Source organism: Cydia pomonella, chromosome 7 (genome assembly GCF_033807575.1).
Source record: "Cydia pomonella isolate Wapato2018A chromosome 7, ilCydPomo1, whole genome shotgun sequence".
In the NCBI taxonomy this organism is placed as follows: domain Eukaryota; kingdom Metazoa; phylum Arthropoda; class Insecta; order Lepidoptera; family Tortricidae; genus Cydia; species Cydia pomonella.
The window spans coordinates 23,522,369-23,539,866 of NC_084709.1; the positions used below are offsets into that span (position 1 = coordinate 23,522,369).

General features: G+C 38.8%; 1 protein-coding gene across 1 annotated transcript in view; it reads left to right on the plus strand.

The window, feature by feature from the left end:
- The window catches only part of LOC133520198 (iron-sulfur clusters transporter ABCB7, mitochondrial), a 37,697-nt gene that overhangs the window by 17,409 nt on the left and 2,790 nt on the right, over positions 1 to 17,498 (plus strand). The window contains exons 10-14 of the mRNA XM_061854571.1: positions 4,476 to 4,639; positions 7,741 to 7,870; positions 8,352 to 8,480; positions 9,297 to 9,443; positions 14,955 to 15,148. Coding sequence (XP_061710555.1) covers positions 4,476 to 4,639; positions 7,741 to 7,870; positions 8,352 to 8,480; positions 9,297 to 9,443; positions 14,955 to 15,148 — 764 coding nt within the window. The remainder of the gene's footprint in view (positions 1 to 4,475; positions 4,640 to 7,740; positions 7,871 to 8,351; positions 8,481 to 9,296; positions 9,444 to 14,954; positions 15,149 to 17,498) is intronic.

The window sequence follows — 17,498 nt, forward strand, 5'->3', positions numbered from 1 at the left end:
TATCAAAAATAAGACATTCATAATAATTGGTAGAGCTTCCGTTTATAGGGAACTGTTGAAACTGGCCATCAGGTACATACTTTTTATATATAACTGCTGTATTTTCAAATGTATATTTGACAGACTTCAATAAATAGTTCTAGAGGAATATTTGTTTCAATAGGTTATGGTTAAATATTTACAAATATACCTTTTATAGTGAGCTTTTTCTTCTATTTTTCGGATGAGTTTTATCTTTTGAGATTTTGTGTTCCGTATAAAATATGAGTGGTCAAAAACTAGATCGCTTTAATATTGAAAAGCTACGCGGTCAAGACAACTGGTTAGAATGGAAGTTCGACATAAACCTGCAACTATCTATGCACAAACTGCAAGGTATAGTAAAAGGCGTCGAGTCTGTTCCTGTTCCGCCAAGTAGTGATGCGCCGGCTGACGAAACCGAAAGTTATCAAAAGAAGCTTATCAAATATGAAGAACGTGATTCACTATTGCAATGCATCATAGGATGTAGCGTGTCCGCCGAACCGAAACGGCATATTCTCACTGCCAAATCTGGTAAGGAAATGTGGGATAAACTTCACTCGGTCTACGAGCAGAAGAATGAGAGAAGACTCGATTTGTTGTACTGCCAGTTGTTTACCTATACTAAAGATGAAGCTGATGATATTGCTATGCACGTCTCTAAGCTACATACATTATGGCAACAACTCAACGACGAATTAAAGGAAGAAGGAGCACTCCCTCAATCATTACTTATGAACAGGATATTGAATACCTTACCTTCAACATACCTCGAGTTCAAAAATGCCTGGGAGTCAGTGCCTAAAGAGAATAGAAATATCTCTACTCTTATGGAACGTCTGCGCCTTCACGAGCAACGCCTTGGAGATCTCGGTACTAATTCTTCTACTTCTATGTCTGACGAAGCTCTCATATCAAGTAAACCTAACGTTAAATGCACACACTGCAACAAAATCGGACATAAGCGATCGGCGTGTTTCTTGCTCAAGAAATCTAAGAAGCGAAACAACACAAAGAAACCTGCGAGTAACGAGTCCACTCAGGCTGATGGAGATGCGTTTCTGTCTCGTCTTAGCGATCCCAATTCAAACTGGATCGTTGACTCTGGTGCGTCTCATCATGTCACGTCTAGCGCAAATTGGTTCAGAAGCTATACACCTTTCGATAACCCAAAAGCCCTGCGCCTTGGAGATGATCGGGCTATGTATGCTTATGGCCAAGGAATTGTTGACGTAGAAATGTCTGTACATGGCAAATGGAATCGTGCTCACCTTACTAACGTGTGGTATGTACCGCAAGCAGGTCAAAACCTTTTCTCAGCTGGTTCAGCCTTAGACCACGGTTACATTGAGGTAGCCGACAAGGACAAGCGCATCTTTAAAGACAAGAGCGGCAAAGTTAAAGCTGTCAGCATCAGAGATGGTAATCTGTATAAACTTCTAATGAGAGTAAGAACTGCAAATGCATGTGTGGTCAAAGAAGGGACTAACTTACAAATTTGGCACGAAAGATTTTGTCATCAAAATAAAAGACATGTAAAGGAAGTCCTTACACGCAACGGTATAAAATTTTCACCAGAGAAAGATGACTGTGATGGCTGTGTATACGGAAAAATGACTAGATTGTCATTCGGTACAAGACAACATCGTGGCAATAAACCAGGCGATCAAATTAACGCTGACGTTTGTGGACCTATGTCAGAATTATCACTTGGTGGAAAAAGATACTTCGTTGTATTTAAAGATGATTTCACAAAATTTAGAAGAGTATACTTCCTAAAACAAAAATCCGAAGTAGCCAGCGTACTACCCAAATTTATTGCTGAAATTAAAACGGCCGGTCATGTTGTTAAAGAATTACTCACAGATGGTGGAAAAGAATTCAACAATGTCGAAGTACACCGTATCACCGAAGCAATTGGCCTACATCACCGCATGAGTATGCCTTACACAGCAGAACAAAATGGCGGTGCAGAGAGAGAAAATAGGATTCTTGTTGAGGCAGCAAGAAGCATGCTATACAATAAAGAACTTCCGAAAAAATTGTGGGCTGAAGCCATTAATACTGCGAGTTACGTAATTAACAGGACTGGACCAACACAGATTAAAGGGAAGACACCTTATGAGCTCTGGTATAACAAGACACCTTGTATTGACCATCTACGTATTTTCGGCACAGAATGTTTTGTACATATCCCTAAGCAGAAACGTAAGAAGCTCGATAAGAAGGCTATAAAAGGATATTTGGTGGGATATTGCGGAGACAAAGACGGCTATCGTATCTGGATACCTGAAAAGAACGACGTTATCATCTCAAGAGATGTACTGTTTAGATCAGAAACAGTTTCTTCCGACTTTTGCAAGCTTCCATGTGTTATAGGCGAGCATGAAGATCCAGAAACAGCTGAGATTTTTGAAACAGAAATCGACTCTCGTAATGAGGCTATTCCGGATGAGGCTGTACTACCCGATATACCCGAAACTAGCGAAGTTGAAACTCCTCCTAACTCTAATGAAGATCCAGTAAATCGCTACAATCTAAGAGATAGACGATTACTTCAAAGTTCCCGATCTAATTGCTGTATATGTCTTTCAGAAGATGAACCTCAGACTTACAAGCAAGCAATGGATTCAAAGAACCATAAAGAATGGCGTAATGCCATGGAAGAGGAAATGAATTCTCTTAAACAAAACAATACGTGGACTCTTGTTGATTTACCTCAAAATAGAGAGGCCCTCAGCAACAAATGGGTCTACAAAATCAAAAAGAATGTTGATGGTTCTATTGAACGTTTTAAAGCTCGACTAGTCATCAGAGGATTCAGCCAAGAGCACGGGATCGATTATCACGAAACTTTTAGCCCTGTTGTTCGCTGGGATACGATTCGGACTATGCTTAGCGAAGCAGTTCTTAGAAAAATGCACATTACCCAATTCGATGTCAAGACTGCCTTTCTGTACGGCGACATCGACGAGGTTATATATATGGAGCAACCTGTGGGATTTGACGACGGATCAGGCCGCGTCTGCAAGCTTCTCAAAAGCCTATACGGCTTGAAACAAGCACCACGGTGCTGAAACAAGAAGTTTTGTTCGTTCCTGTTTAAATATAAGCTTCAGCAAAGTGACTCTGATCCGTGCTTGTTTATAAGCCAAGATCGGCAACTCATCGTCATGATCTACGTGGATGATGGATTAGTCCTATCCCCAAACAAAACATGTATGGAAGAGTTCCTGAGTGCCCTGACGGCAGAATTTCAAGTTCGAACTTCTGAAGTTGGCTGCTATCTTGGGCTAGAAATAAATCGCCTAAATGACGGGTCAATATTTATCAACCAGGAAGCCTACATAAAAACTATTTTAAAACATTATGACATGTGTGCTGCAAACTCTGTTGTTATTCCGATAGACAAAAGTCAGATGACAGAAAATTTCAAACTCGACAGTGACACGAATGTCAATAATTTTCATTACAGAGAATTGGTTGGAAAATTATTATATTTATCGGTTGTGAGTAGACCGGATATTTCCTTTGCTGTAAATGTATTATCGAAACATGTTGAAAAACCCGATACGTGCCACTATGCGATCGCTAAACGAGTCTTGAGATACTTGAAGGGAACCCAATGCCTTGGTATATTGTACAAGTATTCGTCAGCGGAAGGAAATTCTTTCGTAGCGTATAGCGATGCGGACTACGCCGGAGACAAGGCTACGAGAAGGTCGACTTCTGGCTATGTATGTCTGGCCGCAGGGGGAGCAGTGTCGTGGTCTTCAAAAACGCAAAGATGTGTGAGCCTTTCAACGACCGAGGCAGAATTTGTTGCAGCCAGCCTAGCAGCCCAGACGGTAATTTGGCTCAATCGTCTCTATAAAGAAGTGCGAGGATTCGACGTTATACCTACATTGTTTGTGGACAACCAAAGTGCAATCAAGCTAGTCAAAAACCCTGTGTTCCATTTCAAGACTAAGCATATAGATACACGGTATAAGTTCGTGCAAGAACTGCACCACGAAAAGATGGTAGATGTCCTCTACGTGCCATCCAAGGAGCAAGTAGCGGATACTTTGACAAAAGCTTTGCCCAAGGAAAGCTTCCTCAGAGCACGCACCTTGTTGGGCATGATAAGTAAGCCTGCCCTGATGTAGGGGGAGTGTTGAAACTGGCCATCAGGTACATACTTTTTATATATAACTGCTGTATTTTCAAATGTATATTTGACAGACTTCAATAAATAGTTCTAGAGGAATATTTGTTTCAATAGGAACAATCGCAGACCGAACAACCGTATCCAAAGGGCAGAACGGGACTCTATTACTAAAACTCCGCTGTCCGTCCATCCGTCCGTCCGTCTGCCACCAGACTGTATCTCATGAACCATTATAGCTAGACAGTTAAAATTTTCACAGGTGATGTATTTCTGTATGATTAATATTAAACTATGTTGAATTTAGGAGAAAACCACAGCAGTACCCCTCAAAGTGGACCAGAAGACAGCCACCATTGAGTTTAGAGACGTCAGTTTCAAGTACATAAATGGGAAGCCGATTTTCAACAATTTGAGCTTCACCATCCCCGCCGGCAAGAAGATCGGTATCGTCGGAGGCTCGGGCAGTGGGTAAGTCGTAATTATTTTTTTCTCAAACTTGTAATGAAATGTTGACATGACTTACTTCAAAATAGGTCCGGAAATACTACGTATCCGGTGCGATGAGTGAAGATGATATGTAAAGGAATTTCATACAGCCTTACACACCTAGGCCTGTAAGGACACCTTCTTTTTTTTTAAACGTCAGGCACGTCTTGGCATTCAACCATAAAAAAACCTATAAGCAAAATTCTGCCATTGTTTTTTTTTCATTCGCTACGCTCGGCCGTCTATATCTACTTGGCCTGGCCGTCTATAACCCTTCGTTTCCCGTCCTCTATAGTACTGTACTACTACTACTAATATGTATTACTTGTCATTCGTGAAGTTGGTGTTTAAGTCGCGTGTAAGCAGTATGAAGTTGATTTTTGCGCTCTAGTGCATATAGTACAATCCCTGCCCCTTTCAATTCTGCCAATGCTGCAGCTGGTGGCCGGTCCGAGGACTCATTTCTTTAGTTTAAAATAAATACGTTAAAATAACATTGAATATTTGATGTTTCTGTATAGTTTCCTCGCAATCGTATTAAAAAGCAGAGTATTCGTTTTCTTTAAAAACGTGTCTTAAGGATAGAGGCGGTATATAATTCGGATGCATTTCTTTTGCAGAATAAAGGTTGTTTCTAGATAAACTGAATTGCCCAGTAAATTAAACCATAGCTTAACCTTTTCGCCGCCATTGACTTGATATAAAGTCACATTACGTGACTTCATATCAAGTCGTGGTTCTGCTCAGATTTGTATACGTGCAATTTTTGACGTGGCTTTGATAAAACTTTTTTATCTACACACATATCATAAACCCTCTATGATGCCTTCAAAATCCGTAAATAATGGCCAACATTACGATAAACTGTTTTGTTACAACAAATTTCTTATCTGTGATAATGTTGTAATTGCTTCATAACTACATGAAAATTGATTTGGTTATGACAGTCAAATTTGGAACATCTCTGAAAAAAAAGCAATTGGATTTGACACTATTCTAATATCAGACGAGATGCCTATTTGTTCGAAATGAAATGTCGAGGGCATACAATTTTTACATATCACGCTGTATCGAATGATACGGAAATAGGCCCCCACCTCTAGTTTATATCTGAATTTAAAAAAACTACGAATGTGTGACATGCATGAAAAAAGTTTTGGTTTACCTCCATTTGACGTACAGTTTAACGATTTAGTAGTAGTTAGATTTGACGTGTAGTTTAGTTTTAAGTATAAAATGAATTTGTTTTGTTGTTTTTGAAGTAACTATAGAGTTTCGTGTAAAATGAGCGAGTAAAATATTTCGGTGACGCCACCACATTATCTGCGAGTTCCGCCAAGAGAGCAACGATGCCCCAACGTTGACTGTAATTTAGGTTAGTGAATATATCATAGAAAGTTTATAATATATAATATAAGTAGATAAAATAGTGTATATAACTGTACATAATTAAGCATTAAAACACTCGTGTGATCCTTTTAAGAAACTCACTTCGTTCGTTTCTTAAACCCACACTCGTGTGTTTTAATGCCTTTTATTATGTAGCAGTCACATAAACTACTATTACTTCATTGACGTGGCGGTGAAAAGATTAATAAAGGATATACATTTCCATAATAAGCGTTTTTAACTTTATCTTCTGAACATGTATTTGATAATGTGGATAAGGCATAGCACTGACTGGAAATTCTTTTTTTTTTCACATGAGATTTCCAATTTAAATGTCATAGAATCGGATGTCTGGTGATTACAAGCACATCTTCCTAGCGTTTTTTCCGGCTTATTGCCACGGCTCATGCAATAAGCCGCTTGGCAACTAATCCCAAAAATTGGCGTAGGCAATAATTTTTACGAATGCGACTGCCACCTGACCTTCCAACCCAGAGGGTAAACTATTACTTATTGGGATTAGTCCGGTTTCCTCACGATGTTTTCCTTCACCAACTAGCGACTGATATATATCAAATGATATTTCGTACATAAGTTCCGAAAAACTCATTGGTACGAGCCGGGGTTTAAACCTGCGACCTCCGGATCAAAAGATGCACGTTCTCACCGCTAGGCTACCAAAGCTTTTTAAATTACAAGCATAATATCTGACAGTAAATGGGTTGCAGTAAAAAGTGACTGATAAATATCAAATGATATTTCGTACATAAGTTCCGAAAAACTCATTGGTACGAGCCGGGGTTGAAACCCGTGACCTCCGGATCAAAAGATGCACGTTCTTACCGCAAGGCTACTAACGCTTTTTATATTACAAGTATATCTATACTCTGTGTCTTTAGGTATTTAAATAAAAGTAAACAGAATCTACCTTCAAATGGCTTCTTAAGCCAGTTGAGGGTAGATGAAAACATTACATGATCAAATAATGTAGGTTAAAGTCAGGTCGTTCAGTAACAGATCCAGGCGGTTTTATATTTGGTTGGTTAACCCGATAATTTTTAAGAAAAAGAAAACCAAGGGAGACCGGTGAAAGAAAGATTATTGTTGATTTTGGATTTTATACAATGAAATTAAAAAGACTGGTAAAATACCCGCAATAGAGTATTCGACTATATTTAAAATTAATTGTGAAATAATTAATTGTGAAATAATTAATTTTCTTTTTCTTAAAAATTATCGGGTTAACCAACCAAATACAAAACCGCCTGGATCTGTTACTGATCTGTTATTTCACACCATGCATGAAATAATATTAAAAATGGCTATAAGTTTGCTTAAAAGAGTTGAGAAGTACCAAATAAATAAATGCTTGATTTGATGATGAAAATACAAAAATCACTATATGTATACTCTTCACATTTGAAGAGTTCCCTCGATTGCTCATGGATCCCATCATCAGAACTGAGTTTTGACAAAAACGGGACCAATCTTTATATATATAGGTTCTAAATAATTTTGAAAATCGGTTCTGAAATGACGGAGTTATGAAGTAACTAACATTAAAAAATATATACACACCAAATTGATAACCTCCTCCTTTTGAAATTTTGAAGTCGGTTAAAAATGTACAAATTGTTTGTTTACTTTTATTTAAATACCTAAAGGTACAGAGTTTAACAGTAAACGTGTTGCAGTAAGTCAACGATGGTCCGCCTGTTGTTCCGGTTCTTCGAGCCGCAGTCGGGCGAGATCCTCGTGGCCGGACAGAACATCCGGGACGTCGACCTGCACAGCCTGCGGAGGGCCGTCGCCATCGTGCCTCAGGTAATATTCACTTCTGTCTATAATAGTACATTGTGCAACGAGGGGTGTAAGTGAAATTTTGGATACGAGGGTGATAAAGACCCGAGATAAATAAATAAATAAATATTATATGACATTATTACACAAATTGACTTAGTCCCACAGTAAGCTCAATAAGGCTTGTGTTTAGGGTACTTAGACAACGATATATATAACATATAAATATTTATAAATACTTAAATACATAGAAAACACCCATGACTCAGGAACAAATATCCATGCTCATCACACGAATAAATGCCCTTACCAGGATTTGAACCCGGGGCCATCAGCTTCGTAGGCAGGGTCACTACCCACTAGGCCAAACCGGTCGTCAAGTCGTCGTATTTAAGAATTATTTCGCTTAAAATTTAGTTTTTTTTTCGCAAATGTGATGAAAAACATTGTGTGTAACTCCGGGGGTAATTTGAACGTTTTTTGCTAAATAGTCTGGTTATTACAGGACTGTGTGTTATTCCACGACACGATTTTGCATAACTTACACTACGGCGACCTCTCGCGGCCCGTAGAGGAGGTGTACAAGGCGAGCCAGATGGCCGAGCTGCACGAGTCCGTTAAAACGTGGCCCAAGGTAAGTGTATTCTATGAAAATGCATATGTTAACTAAGTTCTTGCTTTGATCACTTGGCTTCAACTCTCTGGAAGTAAGGCGTAATTACAAGTTTTTGACACATATGTGTAGCATATTGAGGGGAAAAAGTGACTGTCCCGACTTGGTGTCAAGACTTGTAAGACTTTCGGTACCGTTCGTGCCAAAGAACCAGCTCAGGCCGCGGTGCTCTAGTCTTTTAGCCGTTCCTCTTGCGCGTACAGTTTCGTGCAGAAACTCTCCAATTCTTCGAGCCCTCAGGACAATTAACGCGTTCTTGTCATCAGCCCCTGACTGCGATGTGTTTGCTAGCAGATGGGTAAATGTATGTCGTGAATGTTTGAAATACTGTGAGATGATGGATGAATGATTTGTTTTCTATTGTTTATTGTATTGTTTGACATGAAATTGTATAATTGCATATTTTAAACCACTTGACATATTTTTAATTTATAATATTTGCATGACTTAATTGTAATTCAATAATTATGTACTATTTTGCATGTATACATTTGCCAGCGCTTTGGTGCGAACTGTAATGCTGTGTAAATATATCGTAATAATAATAAATAAATAATTACCTAATAAATATGCTTAATTACTGAACTTACTGCAAGTTCAACGACCTGCACGGCTACCACGGGTTGGCATTTGAAATTTACGATAGCGACTGCTTCATTAAGCGAGTCAAGACTTCATTAAAAGAGAAGATATAAAAAAAAAAAAAATATCCTCGAACCATTCTACTTCGCTTTTATTTTGGACATTTTTCCCTTGTAATAAAGTTTATAATTGCAGGGCTACGATACACAAGTGGGCGAGCGCGGACTGAAGTTATCGGGAGGAGAGAAACAGCGAGTCGCCATCGCCCGAGCCATACTCAAGGACTCGCCTATAATAGTGTTCGACGAGGCCACGTCCAGTCTTGACTCGCTTACTGAACATGTGAGTTACACACTCAATATCACTCTAAAGTTAGTTATAATAAGCTAAAATACTGGGCAAGTGAGTTAAAGCTATTGGAAGTAGAAAAACAGTAAGTCGCCATTGCCCGAGCCATACTCAAGGACTCGCCTATAATAGTGTTCGACGAGGCCACGTCCAGTCTTGACTCGCTTACTGAACATGTGAGTTACACACTCAATATCACTCTAAAGTTAGTTATAATAAGCTAAAATACTGGGCAAGTGAGTTAAAGCTATTGGAAGTAGAAAAACAGTAAGTCGCCATTGCCCGAGCCATACTCAAGGACTCGCCTATAATAGTGTTCGACGAGGCCACGTCCAGTCTTGACTCGCTTACTGAACATGTGAGTTACACACTCAATATCACTCTAAAGTTAGTTATAATAAGCTAAAATACTGGGCAAGTGAGTTAAAGCTATTGGAAGTAGAAAAACAGTAAGTCGCCATTGCCCGAGCCATACTCAAGGACTCGCCTATAATAGTGTTCGACGAGGCCACGTCCAGTCTTGACTCGCTTACTGAACATGTGAGTTACACACTCAATATCACTCTAAAGTTAGTTATAATAAGCTAAAATACTGGGCAAGTGAGTTAAAGCTATTGGAAGTAGAAAAACAGTAAGTCGCCATTGCCCGAGCCATACTCAAGGACTCGCCTATAATAGTGTTCGACGAGGCCACGTCCAGTCTTGACTCGCTTACTGAACATGTGAGTTACACACTCAATATCACTCTAAAGTTAGTTATAATAAGCTAAAATACTGGGCAAGTGAGTTAAAGCTATTGGAAGTAGAAAAACAGTAAGTCGCCATTGCCCGAGCCATACTCAAGGACTCGCCTATAATAGTGTTCGACGAGGCCACGTCCAGTCTTGACTCGCTTACTGAACATGTGAGTTACACACTCAATATCACTCTAAAGTTAGTTATAATAAGCTAAAATACTGGGCAAGTGAGTTAAAGCTATTGGAAGTAGAAAAACAGTAAGTCGCCATTGCCCGAGCCATACTCAAGGACTCGCCTATAATAGTGTTCGACGAGGCCACGTCCAGTCTTGACTCGCTTACTGAACATGTGAGTTACACACTCAATATCACTCTAAAGTTAGTTATAATAAGCTAAAATACTGGGCAAGTGAGTTAAAGCTATTGGAAGTAGAAAAACAGTAAGTCGCCATTGCCCGAGCCCATACTCAAGGACTCGCCTATAATAGTGTTCGACGAGGCCACGTCCAGTCTTGACTCGCTTACTGAACATGTGAGTTACACACTCAATATCACTCTAAAGTTAGTTATAATAAGCTAAAATACTGGGCAAGTGAGTTAAAGCTATTGGAAGTAGAAAAACAGCAAGTCTCCATTGCCCGAGCCATACTCAAGGACTCGCCTATAATAGTGTTCGACGAGGCCACATCCAGTCTCGACTCGCTTACTGAACATGTGAGTTACACACTCAATATCACTCTAAAGTTAGTTATAATAAGCTAAAATACTGGGCAAGTGAGTTAAAGCTATTGGAAGTAGAAAAACAGTAAGTCGCCATTGCCCGACCCATACTCAAGGACTCGCCTATAATAGTGTTCGACGAGGCCACGTCCAGTCTTGACTCGCTTACTGAACATGTGAGTTACACACTCAATATCACTCTAAAGTTAGTTATAATAAGCTAAAATACTGGGCAAGTGAGTTAAAGCTATTGGAAGTAGAAAAACAGCAAGTCTCCATTGCCCGAGCCATACTCAAGGACTCGCCTATAATAGTGTTCGACGAGGCCACATCCAGTCTCGACTCGCTTACTGAACATGTGAGTTACACACTCAATATCACTCTAAAGTTAGTTATAATAAGCTAAAATACTGGGCAAGTGAGTTAAAGCTATTGGAAGTAGAAAAACAGTAAGTCGCCATTGCCCGACCCATACTCAAGGACTCGCCTATAATAGTGTTCGACGAGGCCACGTCCAGTCTTGACTCGCTTACTGAACATGTGAGTTACACACTCAATATCACTCTAAAGTTAGTTATAATAAGCTAAACCACTGGGCAAGTGAGTTAAAGCTATTGGAAGTAGAAAAACAGCAAGTCTCCATTGCCCGAGCCATACTCAAGGACTCGCCTATAATAGTGTTCGACGAGGCCACGTCCAGTCTTGACTCGCTTACTGAACATGTGAGTTACACACTCAATATCACTCTAAAGTTAGTTATAATAAGCTAAAATACTGGGCAAGTGAGTTAAAGCTATTGGAAGTAGAAAAACAGTAAGTCGCCATTGCCCGAGCCATACTCAAGGACTCGCCTATAATAGTGTTCGACGAGGCCACGTCCAGTCTTGACTCGCTTACTGAACATGTGAGTTACACACTCAATATCACTCTAAAGTTAGTTATAATAAGCTAAAATACTGGGCAAGTGAGTTAAAGCTATTGGAAGTAGAAAAACAGTAAGTCGCCATTGCCCGACCCATACTCAAGGACTCGCCTATAATAGTGTTCGACGAGGCCACGTCCAGTCTTGACTCGCTTACTGAACATGTGAGTTACACACTCAATATCACTCTAAAGTTAGTTATAATAAGCTAAAATACTGGGCAAGTGAGTTAAAGCTATTGGAAGTAGAAAAACAGCAAGTCTCCATTGCCCGAGCCATACTCAAGGACTCGCCTATAATAGTGTTCGACGAGGCCACATCCAGTCTCGACTCGCTTACTGAACATGTGAGTTACACACTCAATATCACTCTAAAGTTAGTTATAATAAGCTAAAATACTGGGCAAGTGAGTTAAAGCTATTGGAAGTAGAAAAACAGTAAGTCGCCATTGCCCGAGCCATACTCAAAGACTCGCCTATAATAGTGTTCGACGAGGCCACGTCCAGTCTTGACTCGCTTACTGAACATGTGAGTTACACACTCAATATCACTCTAAAGTTAGTTATAATAAGCTAAACCACTGGGCAAGTGAGTTAAAGCTATTGGAAGTAGAAAAACAGCAAGTCTCCATTGCCCGAGCCATACTCAAGGACTCGCCTATAATAGTGTTCGACGAGGCCACATCCAGTCTCGACTCGCTTACTGAACATGTGAGTTACACACTCAATATCACTCTAAAGTTAGTTATAATAAGCTAAAATACTGGGCAAGTGAGTTAAAGCTATTGGAAGTAGAAAAACAGTAAGTCGCCATTGCCCGACCCATACTCAAGGACTCGCCTATAATAGTGTTCGACGAGGCCACGTCCAGTCTTGACTCGCTTACTGAACATGTGAGTTACACACTCAATATCACTCTAAAGTTAGTTATAATAAGCTAAACCACTGGGCAAGTGAGTTAAAGCTATTGGAAGTAGAAAAACAGCAAGTCTCCATTGCCCGAGCCATACTCAAGGACTCGCCTATAATAGTGTTCGACGAGGCCACATCCAGTCTCGACTCGCTTACTGAACATGTGAGTTACACACTCAATATCACTCTAAAGTTAGTTATAATAAGCTAAAATACTGGGCAAGTGAGTTAAAGCTATTGGAAGTAGAAAAACAGTAAGTCGCCATTGCCCGACCCATACTCAAGGACTCGCCTATAATAGTGTTCGACGAGGCCACGTCCAGTCTTGACTCGCTTACTGAACATGTGAGTTACACACTCAATATCGCACTAAAGTTAGTTATAATAAGCTAAAACACTGGGAAAGTGAGTTAAAGCTATTGGAAGTAGAAAAACAGAAAGTCTACATTGCCCGAGCCATACTCAAGGACTCGTCTATTGTAGTGTTCGACGAGGCCACGTCCAGTCTCCACTCGCTTACTGAATATGTGTGTTACACACTCAATATCGCATTAAAGTTAGTTATGATAAGCTAAAACACTGTGAAAGTGAGTTAAAGCTATCGGGAGTAGAAAAACAGCGAGTCGCCATCGCCCAAGGACTCGCCTATAATAGTGTTCGACGAGGCCACATCTAGTCTCGACTCGCTTACTGAACATGTGAGTTACACACTCAATATCACTCTAAAGTTAATTATAATAAGCTAAACCACTGGGCAAGTGAGTTAAAGCTATTGGAAGTAGAAAAACAGCAAGTCTCCATTGCCCGAGCCATACTCAAGGACTCGCCTATAATAGTGTTCGACGAGGCCACATCCAGTCTCGACTCGCTTACTGAACATGTGAGTTACACACTCAATATCACTCTAAAGTTAGTTATAATAAGCTAAAATACTGGGCAAGTGAGTTAAAGCTATTGGAAGTAGAAAAACAGTAAGTCGCCATTGCCCGACCCATACTCAAGGACTCGCCTATAATAGTGTTCGACGAGGCCACGTCCAGTCTTGACTCGCTTACTGAACATGTGAGTTACACACTCAATATCGCACTAAAGTTAGTTATAATAAGCTAAAACACAAGGAAAGTGAGTTAAAGCTATCGGAAGTAGAAAAACAGTAAGTCGCCATCGCCCGAGCCATACTCAAGGACTCGCCTATAATAGTGTTCGACGAGGCCACGTCCAGTCTTGACTCGCTTACTGAACATGTGAGTTACACACTCAATATCACTCTAAAGTTAGTTATAATAAGCTAAAACACTGGGAAAGTGAGTTAAAGCTATTGGAAGTAGAAAAACAGCAAGTCTCCATTGCCCGAGCCATACTCAAGGACTCGCCTATAATAGTGTTCGACGAGGCCACGTCCAGTCTTGACTCGCTTACTGAACATGTGAGTTACACATTCAATATCACAATAAAATTTGTTATAATAAGCTGAATATCAGCCTAAATAGTGTATTATGTATGCAAAATTCCTTTTTCCTATAGTTTTTAAGACAGTTTCATAAAAATATTTTTCTACTCGTCGACTGTAATGGTTGAATTAAGGTTTTGTATACCAAACTATAATTGCGTATTTTTCATGTATGGGCTCCCAACTCAACTTTAAGATTCGTTTCGATACGTAAAACGATCCATAAAAAAAAACAATCTCTTGCCGCCGCGCTCCCATAGAAAAGACTGAAGGGGTTCGGGGTGCAGGGCGGGACTTGTGCGTTCATGTCTTTTGTACTATATTTTTGTCTACTAAGATACTTACCAATTTACGATTTTATAATAAAAAAATATTATTTTCGATGACTCGTAGAAAAAGTATCGGTTTCAATAGTGATACAATCAATCTTTTCAATTTAGTACCTGACTTAGGCAACTCAGCAAGCTTCGTTTCCTAAACACGGTCGACTGAAAAGCTCTATTATATCACGATTGTATAATAGTACATTACGATACAAGTGCGAAAAATAGGAAATTCGTAATGAGTGGCGATAAATTAAAATACGACCGAAGGGAGTGTTTTAAATCGACACGAGTTGCGAATTACCTATTCGCACATGTATCGTACAACGTTTTACAGTACATATGTCACTTTAAATGTTCGACACAGTAACGTAATATGTAAATTTTCGCACTAGTGCGGTTAAGTACCACCATATGTACTGTAAAATACTATTACCCTTAGGCAATCCTGCAAGCCCTCAAAGCGGCCACGGTGGGCCGCACGTCCATCTGCATCGCGCACCGCCTGTCCACCGTCGCCGACGCCGACGAGATCCTCGTGCTGGAGAACGGCGCCGTCACGGACAGAGGGAAACACGATGACCTCATAGCCAAGAGTGGTTCCCTCTACTCGCGGCTGTGGGAGAAACAAAACAGGTATTATTATGAACGGATACTTATAGATAAAACCCGATCATAGAGATTGTTGACACATGTTAAATATTATAGCAAATCTAGTTAAGAGGCCGTTATATAAATATTTATAAATACTTAAATACATAGAAAACACCCATGACTCAGGAACAAAATATCCATGCTCCTCACACGAATAAATGCCCTTACCAGGATTTGAACCCGGGACCATCGGTCATGAATTGCTCATTTTTTATTTATTTAAGAGCCCGGTAACGATTTTAAGTCGCAAAAATGACAAATTGGTAGATTTAGTCGATGAAATTATACACCTTTTGTTAACTATTAGAAATAACAAGTACTGGTTTCTATTAGGACGTCTTGTTATTTTTGATTTTAGTAAATCATTTCTTTGAAAACAGACTCACTTAATTAGTAATGATTTTTATTCTAATGAACGTGTAGGTAAACGCACGTAAGGCACTGATTTTATCGATCTTATTTGTAAATTTCGTAAAGTTTGGACTGCTAAAAATGGTAATTTTGTATTACACATATCCTGTACTTCAACTTTAGTTAACTACATTTTTGTTATTATAAATTTGAAGTAGTGTAAATGAAAGTTAGACGAAATCAATTTTCTCTAGAAATTACTTCAAAACAAGTGACAATTTCTCTGAAAATCGACTTAATTTCAACGTAATTTTGATACTTAAACAATCAATCAACTTTTGTCTCTTCTCGTCACATTACCGGGGACGCACGCTTTCGACCTCATTATTAAAAGGCAAGATGAAAAAACGTGCTAATAGAAACCAATACTTGTTATTTAGATATTACGTAACAAAAGGTGTACAATTTCAACGACAGATATTACGTAACAAAAGGTGTACCATTTCAACGACTAAATCTTTCAATTTTACATTTTTACTCTAAAATCGTTACCGGACTCTTAAATAGATAAAAACTGAGCAATTTATGACCGATGGTCCCGGGTTCAAATCCTGGTAAGGGCATTTATTCGTGTGATGAGCATGGATATTTGTTCCTGAGTCATGGGTGTTTTCTATGTATTTAAGTATTTATAAATATTTAATATTTATATATTATATATAACGTTGTCTTAGTACCCTCGACACAAGCCATATTGAGCTTACTGTGGGACTTAGTCAATTTGTGTAAATAATGTCCTATAATATTTATTTATTTATTATTTATATCGAACACAAAAATATATACGGAAATGATAAAAAAGTAGACCCAAGTTTAAAAAAATTAAGTTTTTTTTTTTACTTCTAAAAACCCCAAACCACCATTACCAATTGATTCCGTACATTTTATTAAGAAATAAAAAATAAGTTGTAAGGGAGGTATGGTAAAACGTATTAATATATTACTAAACTTTAGTCTCATTTTCAGAGATGTGAATAATAGTTTATAAAAAGTATTTAAATAAAAAATACAAATACTTCCTTGGTATACTATTTCAAATGCAAAATACAAAATAGTTTTCAAATTTGTATTTAAAATACTAAATGCAAAATAGGTATTTTCAAAATGCTTTTTTAAAATACAAATACTTTGCGATAAAAGGTACTCCTAAATAGCGAATACCTAGTCTGAATTAAAAAGTTAGTATTGCTCGGAATTTACAAGTAGGAAAGGCTTTCTTTATTCTTTAAAAATAGTGTGTATATCAGTCCTCTAGAGTGCAAATTTTGTGTCTCCTCATGTTTACTGTTTGAATGGACTTTTAAGTGATGGATGGTTTTAACGGTCAATTATTAAAAGCATCAATTTAGATTTGTAATGTTTTACAGCTAGTATATACCTCCCGTTGGTTGGTGAAAACGTCTCGTTTGTGTTTCACCAGGGCAGAAAAGTTTGTTTACCTCTCGTGCCTTGAAACCCTTGCAACGCTTATGATTCCAGATTTTTAATCTCTCGTTACGCTTGTGGTCATTTGCGGCGTTACTAAACAGATTCACCAGTTCCATGTTAAAATAATAAATAAATAAATAAATATTATAGGACATTATTATACAAATTGACTAAGTCCCACAGTAATAAGCTCATTAAGGCTTGTGTTGTGGGTACTAGACAATGATAAATATTTATAAATACTTAAATACATAATAAATAAGGTCGATATTAAAACGATAGAAACAGCTTCGAAAAAAAAACAGAAAACACCCATGACTCAGGAACAAATATCTGTGTTCATCACACAAATAAACGCCCTTACCAGGATTTGAACCCGCGACCATCGGCTTCATAGGCAGGGTCACCACTACCCACTAGGCCTGACCGGTCGCCATAAAAGAATGAGAGAGTTGCAAGGATTGTAACGTCAGAAGAGATTGTAACTCCTACT